This window comes from Atta cephalotes (genome assembly GCF_000143395.1).
Source record: "Atta cephalotes unplaced genomic scaffold scaffold00013, whole genome shotgun sequence".
Taxonomy (NCBI): Eukaryota; Metazoa; Arthropoda; class Insecta; order Hymenoptera; family Formicidae; genus Atta; species Atta cephalotes.
Window position 1 is genome coordinate 2,630,351 of NW_012130077.1, and position 17,558 is coordinate 2,647,908.

At 32.4% G+C, this 17,558-nt stretch overlaps 1 protein-coding gene across 1 annotated transcript in view; it reads left to right on the forward strand.

Moving 5' to 3' along the window:
* Positions 1-17,558, forward strand: part of LOC105617489 (ETS-like protein pointed) — a 113,067-nt gene that overhangs the window by 1,304 nt on the left and 94,205 nt on the right. The window contains exon 2 of the mRNA XM_012199045.1: positions 7,454-7,661. Within this exon, the coding sequence (XP_012054435.1) occupies positions 7,454-7,661 (208 nt within the window). The remainder of the gene's footprint in view (positions 1-7,453; positions 7,662-17,558) is intronic.

The following is a 17,558-nucleotide window of genomic DNA, read 5'->3' on the forward strand; positions in this document are numbered from 1 at the left end:
ACCCGACCGCCGTACCTACCTCTACTCTCTCCTCGTCGTACCGACCGTACGTACCCGTCCCGTCCGTCCTCCGTCCTCCTCGTCCTCCTCCTCCTCTCTCTCTTCTTCTCTCTCTCTCTCTCTCTCTCTCTCTCTCTCTCTCTCTCTCTTCTCTGTACCTCCTCTTCTTTTCTCCCCGGCTCTCTGTCCGTCGCTCAGCGAAGCCAAACGCGTCTGGTTGCCGCTGATTCGTACGCTGCGAAGCAGCATCGAACAACAGTCGAGACCCGAGTCTTGGTTTCTTCGACCGATTAACTTCTCAAGAAGCTCGCGGTGATCTAAAAACGTCCTCGTAGTCCTATTATGTCTATGAATCTCTGTAAAAGTTTACTTAACTATTTGACTCTTTCAGATTAAGTTTTCTTACAACTTTATATAATTATATAGATTCTTTTATCATGAATTTTTTTACGTCAATCAATTTTGGGTTAGTTAGATACGTTGATTCTTGACATGAATACATTGATAATAAATACTCTGTTAAATTTTCAATGTTGAAAAAAATCAGTATTGAATAACTTGATATTTGCATAATCAAGATGAAAAATAAAAAAATTCTTTATTATATAAACTTCTTAATTTTTTATTATTGAAGATTTTTTTATGATTTTATATAAAAATTAGCTTTTGTGCCGCATATATTACAATAAATATTAGTTGAAGTTTATTATTTAAGTTATTTATCTTTTGTCTCTTTTTTTAGAAATTATATTGAATCAGTAAAAGTTAAATAATATTTAACTTTAATCAGTATTTGTCAAACCGTTTGTAAATAAAATAAAATTAATGTGAATAATTAATTTTAATGCGACTGCTAGAGATAAAAAAAAGAGTAGAATGACAAGAGCGATATGATTCCGAATATCAAATGGATCACACGACTTGAATCGTTGATACGACTTTGATCGTATATAGAAATGGAGAAATCCAGTGTACCAGTTGAGAGAAACAAGACGTGGAGAGGCGTCGTGCGCGGGAGGAAATGCGACGCATAGGGGAGGAGAAAGGGAAACCGAAGCCGCCAGAAATAGCATCCCTTCCCGCATCAGCCAGACCTTCTGCATGCTCCTCTGGTCGTTCTAGTCGCATGCACCGTTGCTCGTCTTGCCTACGTCATACATTTGCTCGCTGCACAACGACGATGCGGCAACTTCATCATCCTACACACCATTCTCGTTCTTCGGCTTTTTTTTCCTTTACTTTCCACGTGACAGCAAAAGCAGTAAAGCCATAACGTAGTTTCAGTCGCGTTATTGTAGATCTTTCTTGCTGCATATTTTACACTTATATTTCACTTTTATTCGACACAGAGAAGGATGGGAGACATGACTGATCTAGTTTACCTATATTTTATATACGACGTCTCGTGTATTTTTACTTTTTCCCGTCTATTAAACATCGAACGCTATTATTACATTGCCTTTCATCGTTCGTTATAATATTTTTGTTACATGCTACCCACGTGGCTCGTGCGCCTCGCAGCTAGTGCATTTGCGTCCCACGTCTTCCATTCTTGGCCTTCTGTCCGTTCTTTGCTTTCTGTATGCGTAGCAGCAAGAAGATATAAAGGGACAATGTAATTTTAGTTCTATTTAACGGATTATTTGTAAAATGCTGCGACGCAGCTCTTCATAACACACTTAACACTCTCATCCTTTTTGTTCCTCGCTGTTTCGACAATCATGAAATTTTTTACTGTAACGCCAGCGACTTTTTCGCTCATTGTACCCTAAACCTCAATTATGCTGCGTCATTATACGCTTTCGCCTTCGAATCTGAATTTTCTCCGTATATTCATCACTGAATAGACAACACGAAAGACAATTTAACATGTTAAACATTGTAATTGATTATTAATGTTAATTCCATTCATGTGTTTGTTATTGTTGTTATTTTTTTTCTTTTCATTTAATTAGATTTTAATTTTTCTTGTTACACAATCTTTTAACGCTTAAAGTAGACTATGATTATAATTGTTTTAATGATAGGTTGTCTAGCTAATTTAATGACTGAAAATTTAGAAGCCATCGATCTTGAATTAAGTGTGGGCGCGGTTCATCCGCTTCCTTCGTTGCATGCACGATATATTTCTACTATTATTATTCTCATTATAAAGTCTGAACCTTATACAATCATCATATCTGTTTATAGACGTATTTGTTTTACATATTAACTATTTGAATTTATAATTTAATTGCGAAACATGTTCTCTGTTTGAGATTTATGTAGAGTTTATTTTCCATTAGTTTATATTGCCAAATATTGAATTATTGATTATTGGCATGAATGCTGTGAAATATAATATCATATGTGATAGACACGACCATCACAACCTGATGCGGCTCCATTATTTAAATACAATATAATTTGATTATCGATGGAAATTTTATACATACATAAATCACAAGTTTGGAACGAAAATATTTGGGTTTCATAAGCAATGTAATCACGGTTTTACATAAACAACGCAATTATTATTTTTTAAATATTAATTCAAAGCGTCGATATTACAAGCGAGAGAAACGCTATGGCATTGATTTTTCCGATAAGCTATTAATGTAAGTCGTGAATGAGCTGTTCTTTAATTTAATTTCGCTTGCATTCGAGGTGGATATAATCGTAGCAACGTCTGACCGATTAATTAATCAGCGTAATCGATAAGATATCCAGGCCAACAAATCCAACGCAAGAATAAATTTAGTTTTCATAAGCAAGTATTATTGTTTTCTGTTTTGTTTTTTTAAATATAATTTTATCATACAGTTTATATGATTCTTTCGCGAAGTGATAATATTTGTATCTATCATAATAGATTTAATGTATTATATTACGTGTAATTTTTTTTCTGTCTTACATTATTATATATATAATTTTTAATATAAAATAGAATGATTCTGTAGAGTATAGAGAATTGTTCCGTAAATATTAGTTAAATTAAGATTTACGCAAAACTCTACTTTTTAATAATTTTCTATTTAAAAACCTCTAAATTTCTATTTAAAAACAGAGAATTACTCAAATATCAATTAAATCTAACTAATATTTATAAAAACCGTTTTATAATTCCATGAACTAACGATGTAATATTGGATTTTACACAATGAATTAAGAGTTTAATAATAATTATACAATCACGCCATGATAAAAGCACGATGCTAATTGTTAAAATTCCTGATTGAAGTTAGCGATTAATCGAGAAAACCTTAGCTGCGTTGTCATTTTTTTTTTAATATGACACGCCCATCAATTTAATTTTATCTTATTTTTACATACAATATATGCTGAAATAATAAGAATATCTATCTCACCACGTATCGGGCGTAAATCTCTTGTCTGAATAGTAATCATGCATAATTTTTCTTTAGAATGTGAAAATGTGAAAAATTTTTCCATTTTCAATATAAAAATTTTTATGTTTCCACCTTAAACCTTTGTGTCCACGATGCTAGAAATCAGTCAAGATCTTGAGATTTTTTATTCATTCAAAGATGAAAAAAAAATTGACCAATCGCAATGGTCATGTGATTTGTTTAATTGTGTGATTTGTTTAATTTGCTCAAATTGTTCAAATGAGATTTGTTCATTCTTTCTATGTCCGAATTCTTGGACTGATTTCTAGCATCGTGGACACAAAGCTTTAAGAAAGAAGTTACAAGGGACCAACGTCGCGTGAGGCCCTTTTATCTTTTTTTTCTGTTCAGGTAGTTAGTTATCTGATCGGCTATGCACTTTGCACGTTGACTCACTTGCATTCTTAACATTGTAGATTTAATTTCTATACGGTCGCCATTAAAGGCACTTGCTCATGCGCGGGGTTCATTAACGAACGGCTTTGTTAACGCTTTGTTAACGACTTCGTTAGTCAATTATTTATCGATGCGACGCGATCTAAGATAAAACATCGCGTAGAAACTTGTCGCTACATTGTCGTCATTGCTTTCGTAAATATTACGTAACGAACGTGCGATACCATTGCCGCGATATGTGAAATGTATTAACTTGAATTACATTGTTCGTACTCTTTGGTTAAATGCATGTTTGCAATATGGATGTAATTGCACGCATACATGACATAGATATTAGCATAAATTACAGTCAGTGACGAGCAATATTAGCATTCCAGCCGTGACATATATCAAATCGGTATTAAATTTATGTAGCAATCGAAATGATTACCCTTCTCTTTAATATGATTTTAAACGAATAAAAAAGATACTTGTGCCAAGAAAATAAATCATTTATAGGAAAAATTAAGGAGAATAAAAAATAAAGAGGATCCAAATTTTCTACATTACATTTTTTTTATTTCGTTATTAAATTTCATTTATTTTATTATCAAATTTATTTATTATTGATCTGCTCCGTTAACTCATGTCTTTCTCTATATTTCTTATTTCTATTTATTTTATCGGATATTTGACTGATTTATTAAAAGCAAAATCGGCGACAAACAACTTACACTTCACGTTTGATGTCAATGTAAAATTTATCTTATCATTCGACTCGAAATGTCGCGCGTGCACGATGTGGATAACGTTTGTGCCAAGATGATGCTCCATTCATCGATAGAATTTGCTACTAAAACGTTACGGTGTGTGGTCCGCTTACCTGGAATATCGGATACAGAGAAATCTTCGCCATAAACGAAAACGTATGTGAAAGAAATGTTTGTCGGATACGAACCTAAACATCGTCATTCATGCCTTGTATTTATAATATTATCGCCCTGTGCTATCATCTTTTATCGATAAACTTTAAAAGACAAAAAATTACCAAATATTGCTTATTGAAATAAAAAATTATTTTGATTTTTAAAAGTATTATTATAATTTTATTTTTATTTATTCTACATTTTCGGTTTTCTTATTTCTAATATTCTTTTACCGCAGAATGATAAATATTTGCAGATTTTGCTTTAAAACATCATAGTGTTTTGAAAGGTACGGACCACAGTTTAAATCTCGATAAAAATATCGAGATATATTCTCACGACCTCGGATACTTCACGTTCTATTGATCAATATCTGTCTTTTAACTCGCTTTGTTATGCAAGTAAAATTTATAGATTTGTATCGAGCTTATCATGTATTATTCGCAAACAGTTTATATCCGCTGGGTTATACTACGTCTGATATAAATTAAAAGTCTTCAACGGATGGATTATATAAAATTATGCAAAGTTCACGCGTTTATAAAGAAAAAACCAAGTAATCGCAAATTGATAATGCAATTTCTGAATGAATGCAGTTTCCCAATCGTGTTCGATGAACGTAACTTATCTCGCGATATTCTCGAAGCGCGCTGCTCTTGCTGATTTGTTCTTCCTCCTCGCTGCGTGGCCCGAATAGATTTACATGTCTGAAAGGACTATTATCGAGAATACTTCTGAAACTCTATTTTTGCCATGGCGAAAAACGATCGTGCGTGCCGGCTCTTGAAATTCCATGATAACGAACCGCGATTTCTCTCGTAAATATTATCGAGTACTTCTCCGCCGATATTTCTCATCTCGTAATACCATAAATTTTATACTGCGATTTTTAGTAAAGACTTTATTATACTTAATACGGAATAAGCAAATTTCTCTTAACTTTTATTTGCAATTTGGAGTTGAATTTTGCAAGAAGGGGGAGTTCAGTTCTTTTTCCTAAAATATCGCATCCAAAATATTTGGTAATGTAAGAGAGATGTTGTGAAAAGTAATGAATTTTAAATTTTTTTCCACATTTTTTTGAAAATTTAAAACAGAACAAAAATTTGGGTTGAACAAAAAAGATCCAACTGTAGATGGAGAGTCAAAAACATGATTACAGACAGATTAAAAAATTTATAATTCAATACGAGATACGTTTGTATAATCTGTTAAGTTCACGATAATCAATATTATCATTCCTGGTATTGGCCTTAATCTTGGCGAGATAAAAATTTGTGTAAAGATTTATAAAGAAGGCCGCGGTCAATGTTAGTGAAGAAACCACGATTGCCAATTGTACACATTATACCATTCGTTCATTTTGTCATAAGATAATGATCTCAACAATTCACTCGCTCGGTCGCATCTGAAAGATACCATCGTCATAGATGACTCGTCTATTAATGGTTGACTCGGTCACGTACTATTGGCTTGCGATGAATAGATCTCCATTTAGCATCAAATACCGAAGACGAAAGAGGAAGAGATAAGTGAATAGATACGTAAACATAGAAAGAGAGAAGAACGATGAAGAAAGATAGCGGAATAGAACGTGACAAGACTCAGGATCTTTAACCGCTTTCTATTTGTCTACATATATATATATATATATATATATATATATATATATATATACGCGTGTTGTGAACTTATTATCACTGATAATTTAACAAATAATTATTATACAGAATGATCAATGTACAAGTTTGAATTTAATCGTATATTATTAGGATCGTTTTTGCTTATCATTTGTGTTATCCATCTAAATGGTAGTGCAATAAGAAAAAGATGAATTATTATGTTCGTGCACACATAAAATAATATTACACTTATAAAAAATAATTATAAGTTATATATTAATTAATGTATATTATTGATAATAATTACATATAGATTTAAAGAAAAAATTATATATTATAATATATAGATATTTAAAAATTATGAAGAAAAAGAAAGAAAGCGAGCGAGTTTTTTTATTTATTTCTTATTATCGCTCATTTTTTATTAAATTTTTAACAAATATTATTAATTATAACTAAACACTACTATTATACTAATTTGGGAAAAATTTTAAAAATCGCGCGACTTAATATCTATAATAGTTGATAATTTCGAATAATATAGTCCAATCAAGGATCCAATGATATTATTTTTTTCTTCATCAAAATAATTTTTTAAATTGATCGGTAAAAAATATATTCAAATTTAATTTCTTCCGTACGAATTACGTTCATTGATTCCTCGTAGTACTAGATCACGCGCATTACACGCTGTTACGTCATTCCATCGCGACATTTCATTCAACTTAGAGTCTTTCATACGAAGGTCAAGCGAGTCGTGACTATCGCCAGCACGAGCACTCTCTCCATTCTTTTTCCGCTCCAAGCTGAGTGTCCCCTCTTTATCCCTTTCTTCCTCAACGAATAACGCATGCACGTTGCTTCCTCCTTTAGTGACTAACTGGTTATCTCTCTAATTTGCTTTTCTTACTTTTCAAACATACAGATTTCCTCTTTTCCAAAGTTTGCATGAACTTTGTTCCTTTTACATCGAAACTTGCTTACTTTGAACAATTTTAAATGAATATGCTAAATTTAAACATTCGACAAAAACATGTTACTGCACTTTATTGTAAAAAATACGCATATATGTCACAACGAAATTTTTTACATAGATAAAGGCGGGCGTGTCAGCGCGAGTTAACGATATATATTTTATTAGCGCGACGTTCGAAGCATGGGCAGCTTCCTGGGAGCCAATGGCATCACCGACGGTAGCGGTATGTTGACGGTGATGGCGAAGTTGTTGAAGCAAGAGATGACCTCCGACGCCGAAGAAGAAGGTTTGGTGCCGGCTCTCCCTGGCAGAGTTACCTCGATGCAGAAGGTGCCTTCCTTGTCGGACCTCTCTGATCCGGAAAGCTCTTTAGGTGAGTCTTTCCAATCCCCATGCTTATCTTCTTAATCGCTCGAGAAACATTGCTTTTAAGAGATTTAGACACCAAGCGTCTAAAAATACTGCAAATGTTTAATTTTATATAAATATATATATATATTTTCTTTATGCTTCGTTATCACGTGAGTTAATAAAAATCATCGGTTAATTAAACTATGAAATATCTAAAAACTAGAAAATTGAATTAAATTGGACAAATACAGCTGTATATATATATTCTATATATTTCTATATATATATTTCTCTTGCATATTTATTTGACACGCAATTTGGAAAATTTAGATTTTAGATTATAAATATATTTAGGATTAATAATTGACATTATCTTTGACAAAGATTGACTATTCAGATATAATATAAATTAAATTTATGTTACGATTATATTACATTTGTAATAATTTCTATGATTAACAAGCAAATAATATATTTTGAAAAAATTTTTGGATGGACACTTTGAGACAAAGAAATATGACTTGCATTGTCAATATAAATGTCAATATGAAATTATCAAAGCTGTACTTTTTGTGAATCAATATTATATTTTGCAATTTGTTTGAAAATTTTTGAAAGAACAAAATATTTTTTCAAATTTCATTTACAATTATTCACACAATACGATTGTAGTTGTTGGTGAATATTTTATCGTCTTGTTAATATAGCGCATACGAATGGCGTGAGAAAAATTTACGAGAGTGTCCAGACAGCGTTAATAATCGTCCAGCTTAATATTCTCATTAAGCGACTTACTGTTCGCGGACGTGTGAATGATTTTGTCAAGTTTAAAAGCTATTTGTCATCTAAAAGTACATGGTGCATGTACAGATATTCCTTACTCTTTAATTAGGGGAACCGGCCATTTATATTTCTATTTCGGAAGTATTGTGAAAGGTTTCTGATATTTCTTCATTTTGTATAAAAATATCGATGCATTTCTTGGAATAAAAGGGACAAACTGATAATGAGGAGAACAGTGAAATCAGCTCTTTCGTCATCTCGTGAAATACGATCAACTGCGATTTCGATATATGTAGCGTTGTGTTAATGTCGGACCAGATAGTTAGAGGTACATTTATATTCGATGACGCTTGCATAATTCGAGTACTTGCTACGTGAATTGCACTCACACGTATATGATTTGTTCAATTAGATCGCACGAATGTTGTATCGCGCCTCTTGAGTAATATCAAACAAAACAATCGGAATTTACTGTAATTCTGATATGCGAAAATTATTCTAAACAATATTATTTTGTCAGTTTAAGTATTATCGCATTAACTTGAAACAAAACATTTTTCTTTTCGAAAATTTCGAAATTTCAATAACATAATTTGTTTTTCATTACATGCATTATATATAGGTATATAAATTTAGATTGGATTCGCATAAATAATATATAAAAATAAATTTAAGAAGCTAAACGACAATATTTCTCATTAAAAAGTTAGTATTGTACACAAAATTTTCTCTTTTTATTTTGTTTCTTCGTCGTTTTACCGTATCCGAGTAACTGGCGAGTAATTAACTTATAATGGAGCAGGAAAGTGAGTTTCGTCACGCTGAAAATCGGAATTTTCTAGGACGAATGTATAGTGTTGAGTGGCAGTGCGAGTCATCCTTGTTACTCGCGGCTCGTCGTGCGCGATCAAAATGTAGCGAGAATTTACGAATTGGATAATCAGCAGCATCCTCATTAAAGCCCCCCCACTAAACGCCCCCGCCTTCCATTCTCTTTCGGACGCGTGTATGAGGCTACGCATACGCGTCGGACGCATCGCCCCCACCCATTTATCTGATCTTATCCAACTTCGAGGAGCATTTTTCAGTGATCTGTGCCTTTTTCTAAACTTGCGCAATCGATCCGTGAATCATTCTTATAAATATTTAGATGTTACTATTCGAGAAGCCGATGGATAATAAACTATGCTCTCTAAACAGTTGCAACATATAATATATCCACAACGTTTATTGATAATTGTTTATGCACTTATCAGTATTACGAATCGATAAAGTTAAAACGTCTGTAGGTGGAGAGGTAACTAAATATTTATATAGTAATAAGAGAGAAAGATTCCCATTTAAATACTTAAAAATTTTCTGTTCCATTTTTGTCCTGTTCGTTTTTTAAGAGTTTACAAGTGTTAGTTTACAAGTGTCAGTTTTGTAACAACGGTAGGAACACTGAAAATTTTCTGTCATGCCACATAACATTTAAATTATAAAAATTTGTATTTAAATTATTCCTCTCTCTTTAATCTGGATAAAAAATATTATGAAATATCTTTTTATTTTATTTTTTAATTAATGCTCGTTAAAGTAATTTTCAGTTTATATTGTCCTGCTTTAAAAATGTACATTAAGTAAATTTATCTTTATAAAGTTTTAAAAACATCTTTTCATCCTTGGTATTATTTTTGCGATATTCAATGTATCTATAGGAAGCGCTATAAATTTAAAGATTGTTTTATATTCATGTTTTAATTCATTTCTTTGCCACTATTTTAAATCTATTAAACGGATACTTAACGTTGTTTAATAATATTACAGCATTTATGTAGAAACCTACCTATAAATTGAAAACATATCCCACGCAATTAGCAATTAGAACGTAAGCAATGCCACAGATTATGAGCGTAGGACATCAATCGAACAGTATACTAACTGTGCCGTAATAACAACCATGTAATAACGCAATTCAAGCGCGTAAATTGCGTATAATTAGCCGGCCGATTTATCGTGTGTCATTTAACTTTCGGTGGGCGTGAATCAGATGTGACTCTGTTTATTACCGTAGAATTCACGTGGTAATGCACGCGTAAATAATTAAACAGTTGAAATCGCTCGAAAGTAGTAATTCATTACTACTTGTCGGTCAACAATCAATATTTGATCCGTATCTTTCACGCGTTGATTTGCTTAATTTTAGACTACTGTATATCTGGCATGCAATACGAGACCACATGTTATGTCGCGAATGGTTAATGACTTTAAATATTAGCTTATTTAACGCGTGACGTAAATAATTCATGATTAACGCTTAAAATAAATCAAGCGATTTATATATTATAAATCTCTTGATTTATTTTATGATATTCGTATAAAATTTTATCCTTCAAGATTTATTCTTATACAATTTTCTTGCGACTGATAACAATAGATAGAAATATAATAGTTTTCAAAATTGCTTTCTATCAATTGTTATAACAAATATTATTAAAGACAATTATTTTATTAATTATTAATTAATTTTATTGGAAAAAAGTAAAACAACCTTATTTAAGTATCTTAATTATTACGATTGTACTTTGAATTTTCCATTATTTATACGATCATAATCTTTCCATTTGCTTTTTTCATAACAATCTCCAACACTATTGTCAAACGATCGAACATTCGATCTTCGTTTACGACACGCTGCCATCGATGGCAGTCGGTACTCAGAATGTTTTATGCAAATAGCCATTGTCTATCCTGACATTGACGCGATGGCGAGAGATTTGTTTTGCGCTTCTTATGTGTCGTTGCACATAAAACGTAATGCATCTGCGTCGCGAATGTAACACTGTGGTAAATTCGGCTCTCGCTCCCTCGCGTGCTCGTGAAGAAATGTTGTCTCATAAATATGAATTCGTATGGCAAATACCATGTGAGACGTGTCAGACCAAGAAACTTCGAGGAAAGTTTAGTCACCTCATCGTTATTTTGCCATTAATATTTTAATGGAGTGTGAGATGAATTGCTAAGTTATAATCGACAACAAAATATAAAGATACCATACACAGTAGTATCTTTATATATTTTTTAAATTAACTTTCGTTTTTTAAATTGCTTCGTATTTTAATTATATATTAATTATATATGTGTCTCGCATATCTCATTTCCCTTTTTTTTATATCTTCTCTATTGCATAAATTTAATGAAAAGATTTTTATTTTAGATAAAATTGCTTTTAGACTAATGAGTTTTACTTGTATCTAATATTTTAAAAAACATTAATTTTTATTAGTTTATTGAGATATTAAAGTTCATTTTATTGGTAGTCTTATCAAATTTAATAGCGTTAAAATTTTCAGTATTCATTTTTATGTATATAATTTTTAAATCATTAATCGTGTGGAATAATTACACAAATTTTTGTTTTTATTGAACATCAGTGAATATTTTTTACAACACGGATAAGAATTGTCAATCTCTGAGTACGAGTACAAGGTGTGTATTTCCTATTTATCCCTCAACCAAATCGACACCGGATGATCGAAGCTCGTTAAATTACGTGTCCTGACTCACTAAAAAGTCCCGCCCCGTAACTGTGCGTGTCCCTATCTTTTTGTCTCGTGCCTCTGTATGTTAATCATAAATCAATTGAGCACTACCACAAATCTTTCAGTCAAAAGATTTACATGAATTATTAATGCAAAATATAAATAAGTAAAAAATATTTGAATTTCACTTTACTGATATTTGATAGATATACGCATTATTTTGAAGTCAAAATCGAAGCGTACCTGATCTTATATCATGAAGTTATATATTATATATACGATACGTTCATTTTAGATTTTTTTATTTTCTCGTAATTACTCAGTCAGTTTCGAGACCGTTCTAGCAAGCTTGTTAAATTCAATAAACACAGTACACCTATTTGGAGGGACGAATGGGAAGAATACTGAAAAGCAAACTCGTGCGAACCCAAATTCGTTCGGGTTTGTCAGAAAAAGGGAGATGAATAAGAAACAGAGGAGAGAAATTGCTGGAGAAGCCCTACACCTGCATGGGAATGTATCGAAGCGACGCAAAGCGAGTAAAGGTGTGGGCTTTCTGAAAGGATGGAGAGGAGAGGAAAGTTGCAGACCGGCTAGACGGTACATTAGGTGTTATAAATGCCATCACAAATGACTTATTATTTTTCTTATTAACATTTTTCGAAAAAAAAAAAGTATATATCTAAATATTTATAAATAAAACTCATCCATAGCAAAATCCAAGAAAAAAATGCATGATACATTTATTCTGTTTTTCCTTAATTTATTTAATATACAAAACATTAAATTATGTTCCATAATTTGATAATATAAAATAATTTAATTTTAATTAATCCTCAATCTTTTTCAATTTTAAATTATTTTAAAATATATAATATATGCACTTCACATTATGATATAGTTTTGTCACATTTTTTTTTCATCATTTTATTTGAAGATATTTGAGATGCGATTCACTTAATGCTGCAAATTGGAAAATGTACTTAATGTTTTGTTGAACTGCAGGAGGAAAAATTTTACGAATAGATCAATCAAAGAATGCTTCAAAGCAACGTGAAGTGGATCGCACTCTTAGATATCGAAGTGAAGTTCGATGAAATGTTCAGTATACAAGAGAGGCATTTATGACGCCTAGTGTACATCGCGCGAAACGCGTAACCGCAGCTGTGCGTGCGGTCGAGCTCCTCTCCCTCCCGCTACATCCTTCATCTTCCCTCTTCGTTCGCTTTGCTTACCTACCTACCCGAGACCAGACGCAGATACGGTTCTCACGTCCTCGATCGTCGGCGACGGCGATTTGCAGTTTGAAACAAATCCTTCTCGCGAGTGGCCTCGCTGGACCTGTCGAGCGCTGCTCGATTCTGGCTTTCTTCCTTTGGCAGAGCTATGCTCTTGAAGACGCGATCTCGAGAGTAGTTGGTCGGTCGTTCTCGCATCTCGAAAATAAAAAAAATCGAGGCAAACCACATGTTTTTCCTGAATATCATTTTCGATCATTTACGCTTTGACTTTGTTGGCAAAATAAAACTGTGAGCGTATAGTCACCTAAATTTATAATAATTTGATTAATTCTATTTCATATTCAAGATGTTATATATGATTTGCTATCTTCTATACATATATTCTTCTTTTATTTATGTGAACTACAATATTTATATATATATAAATTTTTAATATTTTTACTATTTAATTAATTATCGTTATATGACATCAACTAGTATAATATTTTGGGTGTTTCTTATTAAATCAATTACACAAAAAGATATCGTATAAATAATTTAAGATATATTATAATCACTTCTATTAATCATTTAATTAGATAGATAGATAATTATTCTTCAAAGACTTTCAGAAATTTATATAATTATAACATCTAAATTTTATTGTATCTTTATTTTTTCCTCTTCTACTTTTTACGTAAAAGCAAATCGACTATCGATTGAAACAATAAACGATGTCTAGATGGGAAAAAGTGACAAAAATAATAGCTATCAAAATGAGATCTCTTCTATTTCTCTTCTCACAACTCGATGTTGCCCGTTGTTTGCACAAATCGATGTTGACCTCACGATTGAAATGGCTTGCGTAGGTCCGTTTTATCTTTTCTCCGACCGATACTGATGTATATTGATCTTGCTGTCGTCTTTCTTCAAGAAAATACGATAGCAAAACGATATTAATGTAAAACATCAATAGAATTTTCAAATAAACAAAGAGAAAGGTATTGTACAGATGTAATGTCTGTTCGCATAATTCTAAAATCAATCTTTAATTGTATATATTTTAATTGTAAAATTTGAAAATATTTAATCAACATTGCACTATATTTATTGTTATTTCTACGGAATGAATAAGTTTAATTCAATTTAGCGATTTGATAAATTATCAACTTAACTATGTCATTATTTCTTTTTGTCATTAAAAAAATTAATTGCCAACAGAGATATGATTGCTATATGAATTATATTTTAAGATAAGAGAACAAGACAATCATTTCAATGTAAAAAATGCAATTTTTTTAACACATTTTTTAAACACGCGTTAATGCTAAAGATACCGAACAATCATTATTGATCGTTTCTATTTGTTACATTAATATTTCTTGTGTAAAAGAATTTGAAATATTTTGATTTTTCAATAATTGTGTCCTTTATATTGATGAAATATTTCCAATGAAATATTTTATTTTCTCTCTTTTTATAGTAGTTTAATTTATTCACTTTGTTCTTTTTGTGAGTAAGAATCTTAGTATTTCTAATGTTAAAGGTCGACAAATTTCTCGAACTTTGTCTTCATATAAAACATGGCTCATAATTATACCGAAGCTGTTTTGCTGGGTTATCGAGCGAGATTAAAGATAGCATCGCTCGTGAAGAATGAAATACTGTCATTGATGTTTTGCGTTAATAAAAGAAAATCTGGTTGGAAGAGATTTAAATAAAAAATGAGCTTTCTGTTCTGTTCTATCTGTCTCAAGCACAAGTATAGGTCTAATTTTTGTTATTCTTAAATTAGATCGCGTCTTAGTTTTGCTTTTTCTTAAATGTCTATTATTCACAAAAATGTGTTTGGGTGGATGTATACGATCCATAAATGTCTACAGTGTATTTATAACTCGGGTCCATAAATTTGATAAACTTATAAATGACTGTGCAAATCAGTCATCCCTGCGAGAAGAAAATCGGGTCGGTGCTCCAACAAGCAAGTGTCTACCTCTGCTGGTTTGCTCACCGGATGTCTTTACTACGGCTTCGATATGTTAGCCATAGGTAGAGCCACGGATACGGTTATGCGATCTGACTGCTGTGGATAAAGCAGATTCCTGAGAACGTTTGATACTCTACAGGATGTACTGTTTAAAGTCATATTGGAACAATTTTCTTAGAAATTTCGTACCAATTATTCCTTTTTTTCTTTAATTTTTATCCGCGACAATTTCTCTGATTATGATATTTGGATTTTTTTTAAATAAACGTTAATTGTAATATTCTTTTATAATTAGAGTTTATTTCAAACTGAACGATGAGTAGCGTTTCATTTTTAATTTTCTATATTTGAAATATAATCTTAAAAAACTACTCAGATTTTTATGTTTTGAAAAGCCGTTTGTCTTTGCTAACAAAAATAGGTTTTAGATTTCACAGGAAGTGAAGAACATTAGTGACCACTTCCTGCCAATTCCAGACACACTGTAAAGAAGCTATACACATGTATTCAAAATTATTTTAAACTAAATTACAAATTTATCAAAACCTTTATTTCTCAATCGTTTTTTTTCCATTTTCATACAAATGACATTTTCTTCGATTCGAAAAAAGCAACATCCGTTCTTGCGCACGCGTGCTGAGAGAGGGAGGGAGGTGGTAGAGAGAGAGAGGGAGGGGGGGGGAGGGCAGAGCAGAGAGGGCAATGGTTAGCAACAGGTTGTGACGTCACGAGGCGCCACGCGACTCCGCTTCATTCACGAGAAGCCAGAAGAGCGAAAGAGGGTGGACCAGGAACTCATAACCGACGATGCCTTGCCTTTCCTGTTTTCTCACGTGATTCGACAAGCCGGTTTATCTCGATCGACGGCCGCGGCACTCAGCCCGATCTCTGGCACTGGCAATTATTGGCCCGTAACGGTTTATGCCGAAGCCCGGCAGCGAGGTTACGGAAATGGGTTCCCAATTCCGAAATGACGCGGATAAAATTAATGCTTCGCGCAAATGCGTTGTCATATATATTTAGTACACAGGCTTTTAGATAGGTTCAATCTTTACTTAAGAGCTTTTCGTGATTAAATTGATAATCACAAGCCACGTGACTACTGGCTGGCTTAATTAATTAAAATAAAGATAAAAATATATGTACGTCATATAGAAAATATTTTTATTTTGTTGAAAATTCGAAATACTTCACATTTTTAACTCTGTTTAAATTTAATATTAAGAGAACGAATGTAAAAGCCGGAGCACAATCCTTTACATAACACATAATGCTTAAGAGAATCGATCAATCAGTCTTTCTTTTCTATAAAATGAAGAGCACCGGCTTTAAAGATGCAAAGTTTTGTTTTAATGCTTGTAATATTGTTCATTTGATTGACATAATTATGTTTCGACGTTATTGTCTATATTTTTTCTGGACGAATATAACTTTATTTTATGTATAAATATAAATATTTCATTAACAATATTTGTTTTTCATAAATACGTTATATCTTTGGTCTGGTTTCACTAACGTAAAATTAATTTTAATCTCGGTTCAATTTACTTTTTCTACACTGAGAAAAAAATATAGTTAATTTTAATAAATATTTAGTTCAATACTGCCAACTACATTTATTTATAGTAAGTAACTATTTGTTCAATAAAAAAATGATTGTTAAATCAAATTAACATTTTTTTTATCAAATAAATATATCTTTATATTTAATAAATATTTAGTTGGCAGTATTCAATACTATATTTTTTTTCAGTAAGAAAAAGAGTTAAAGTTGATCTTGCATTGGTGGAACCGGGTCTGAAGCTCATTCTACATTAGACACAAGCTTGCATTTTGAAATCAATGCTTCAGATTGGCTGTCGCAACAAACTTGAGATTAGCTTGCATGTAATGTAGAAACATGAACGAGTTAGCGAGGAAATAAACGTCACGTTGATTGAAGATGAACGACACTGACGAGATCTTTGAACAAGTCGCGCAGATTAACATTTAGATAAAGTCCATTTACATACAAAATCAATATTTATTCTTATCGAGCAAGCTAGTGAGCGCTAATTTCGCTTTGTCGAATTTCTCTTTTTAGAGAAATGATCGGCATCGATCCCCTCTTGTCGATTCACATTGATTCAAGGTTCTTCAACCCCGCGACATCGTGCTTGTAGCTGATGTTAGAATTCGAGTCTATCCGTTCACCGATGCAACTCTCGGCCCTCTCACCTTCGCACGGAAAGACGGCGAGCGAAGGATGAAAGACGACGGCGAGGCAAGGTGAACGCGGCGCGAGTACCCCACCATGGAGCGAGTAGCCACGCGAGTTCATTCATGAGATCGTGGGAACATGCCTCACGGTGGGTCCGTTCTACCCCGTCCTCCCTCCCCCCCCCTCTCCTTACTCTCCTCCTCCG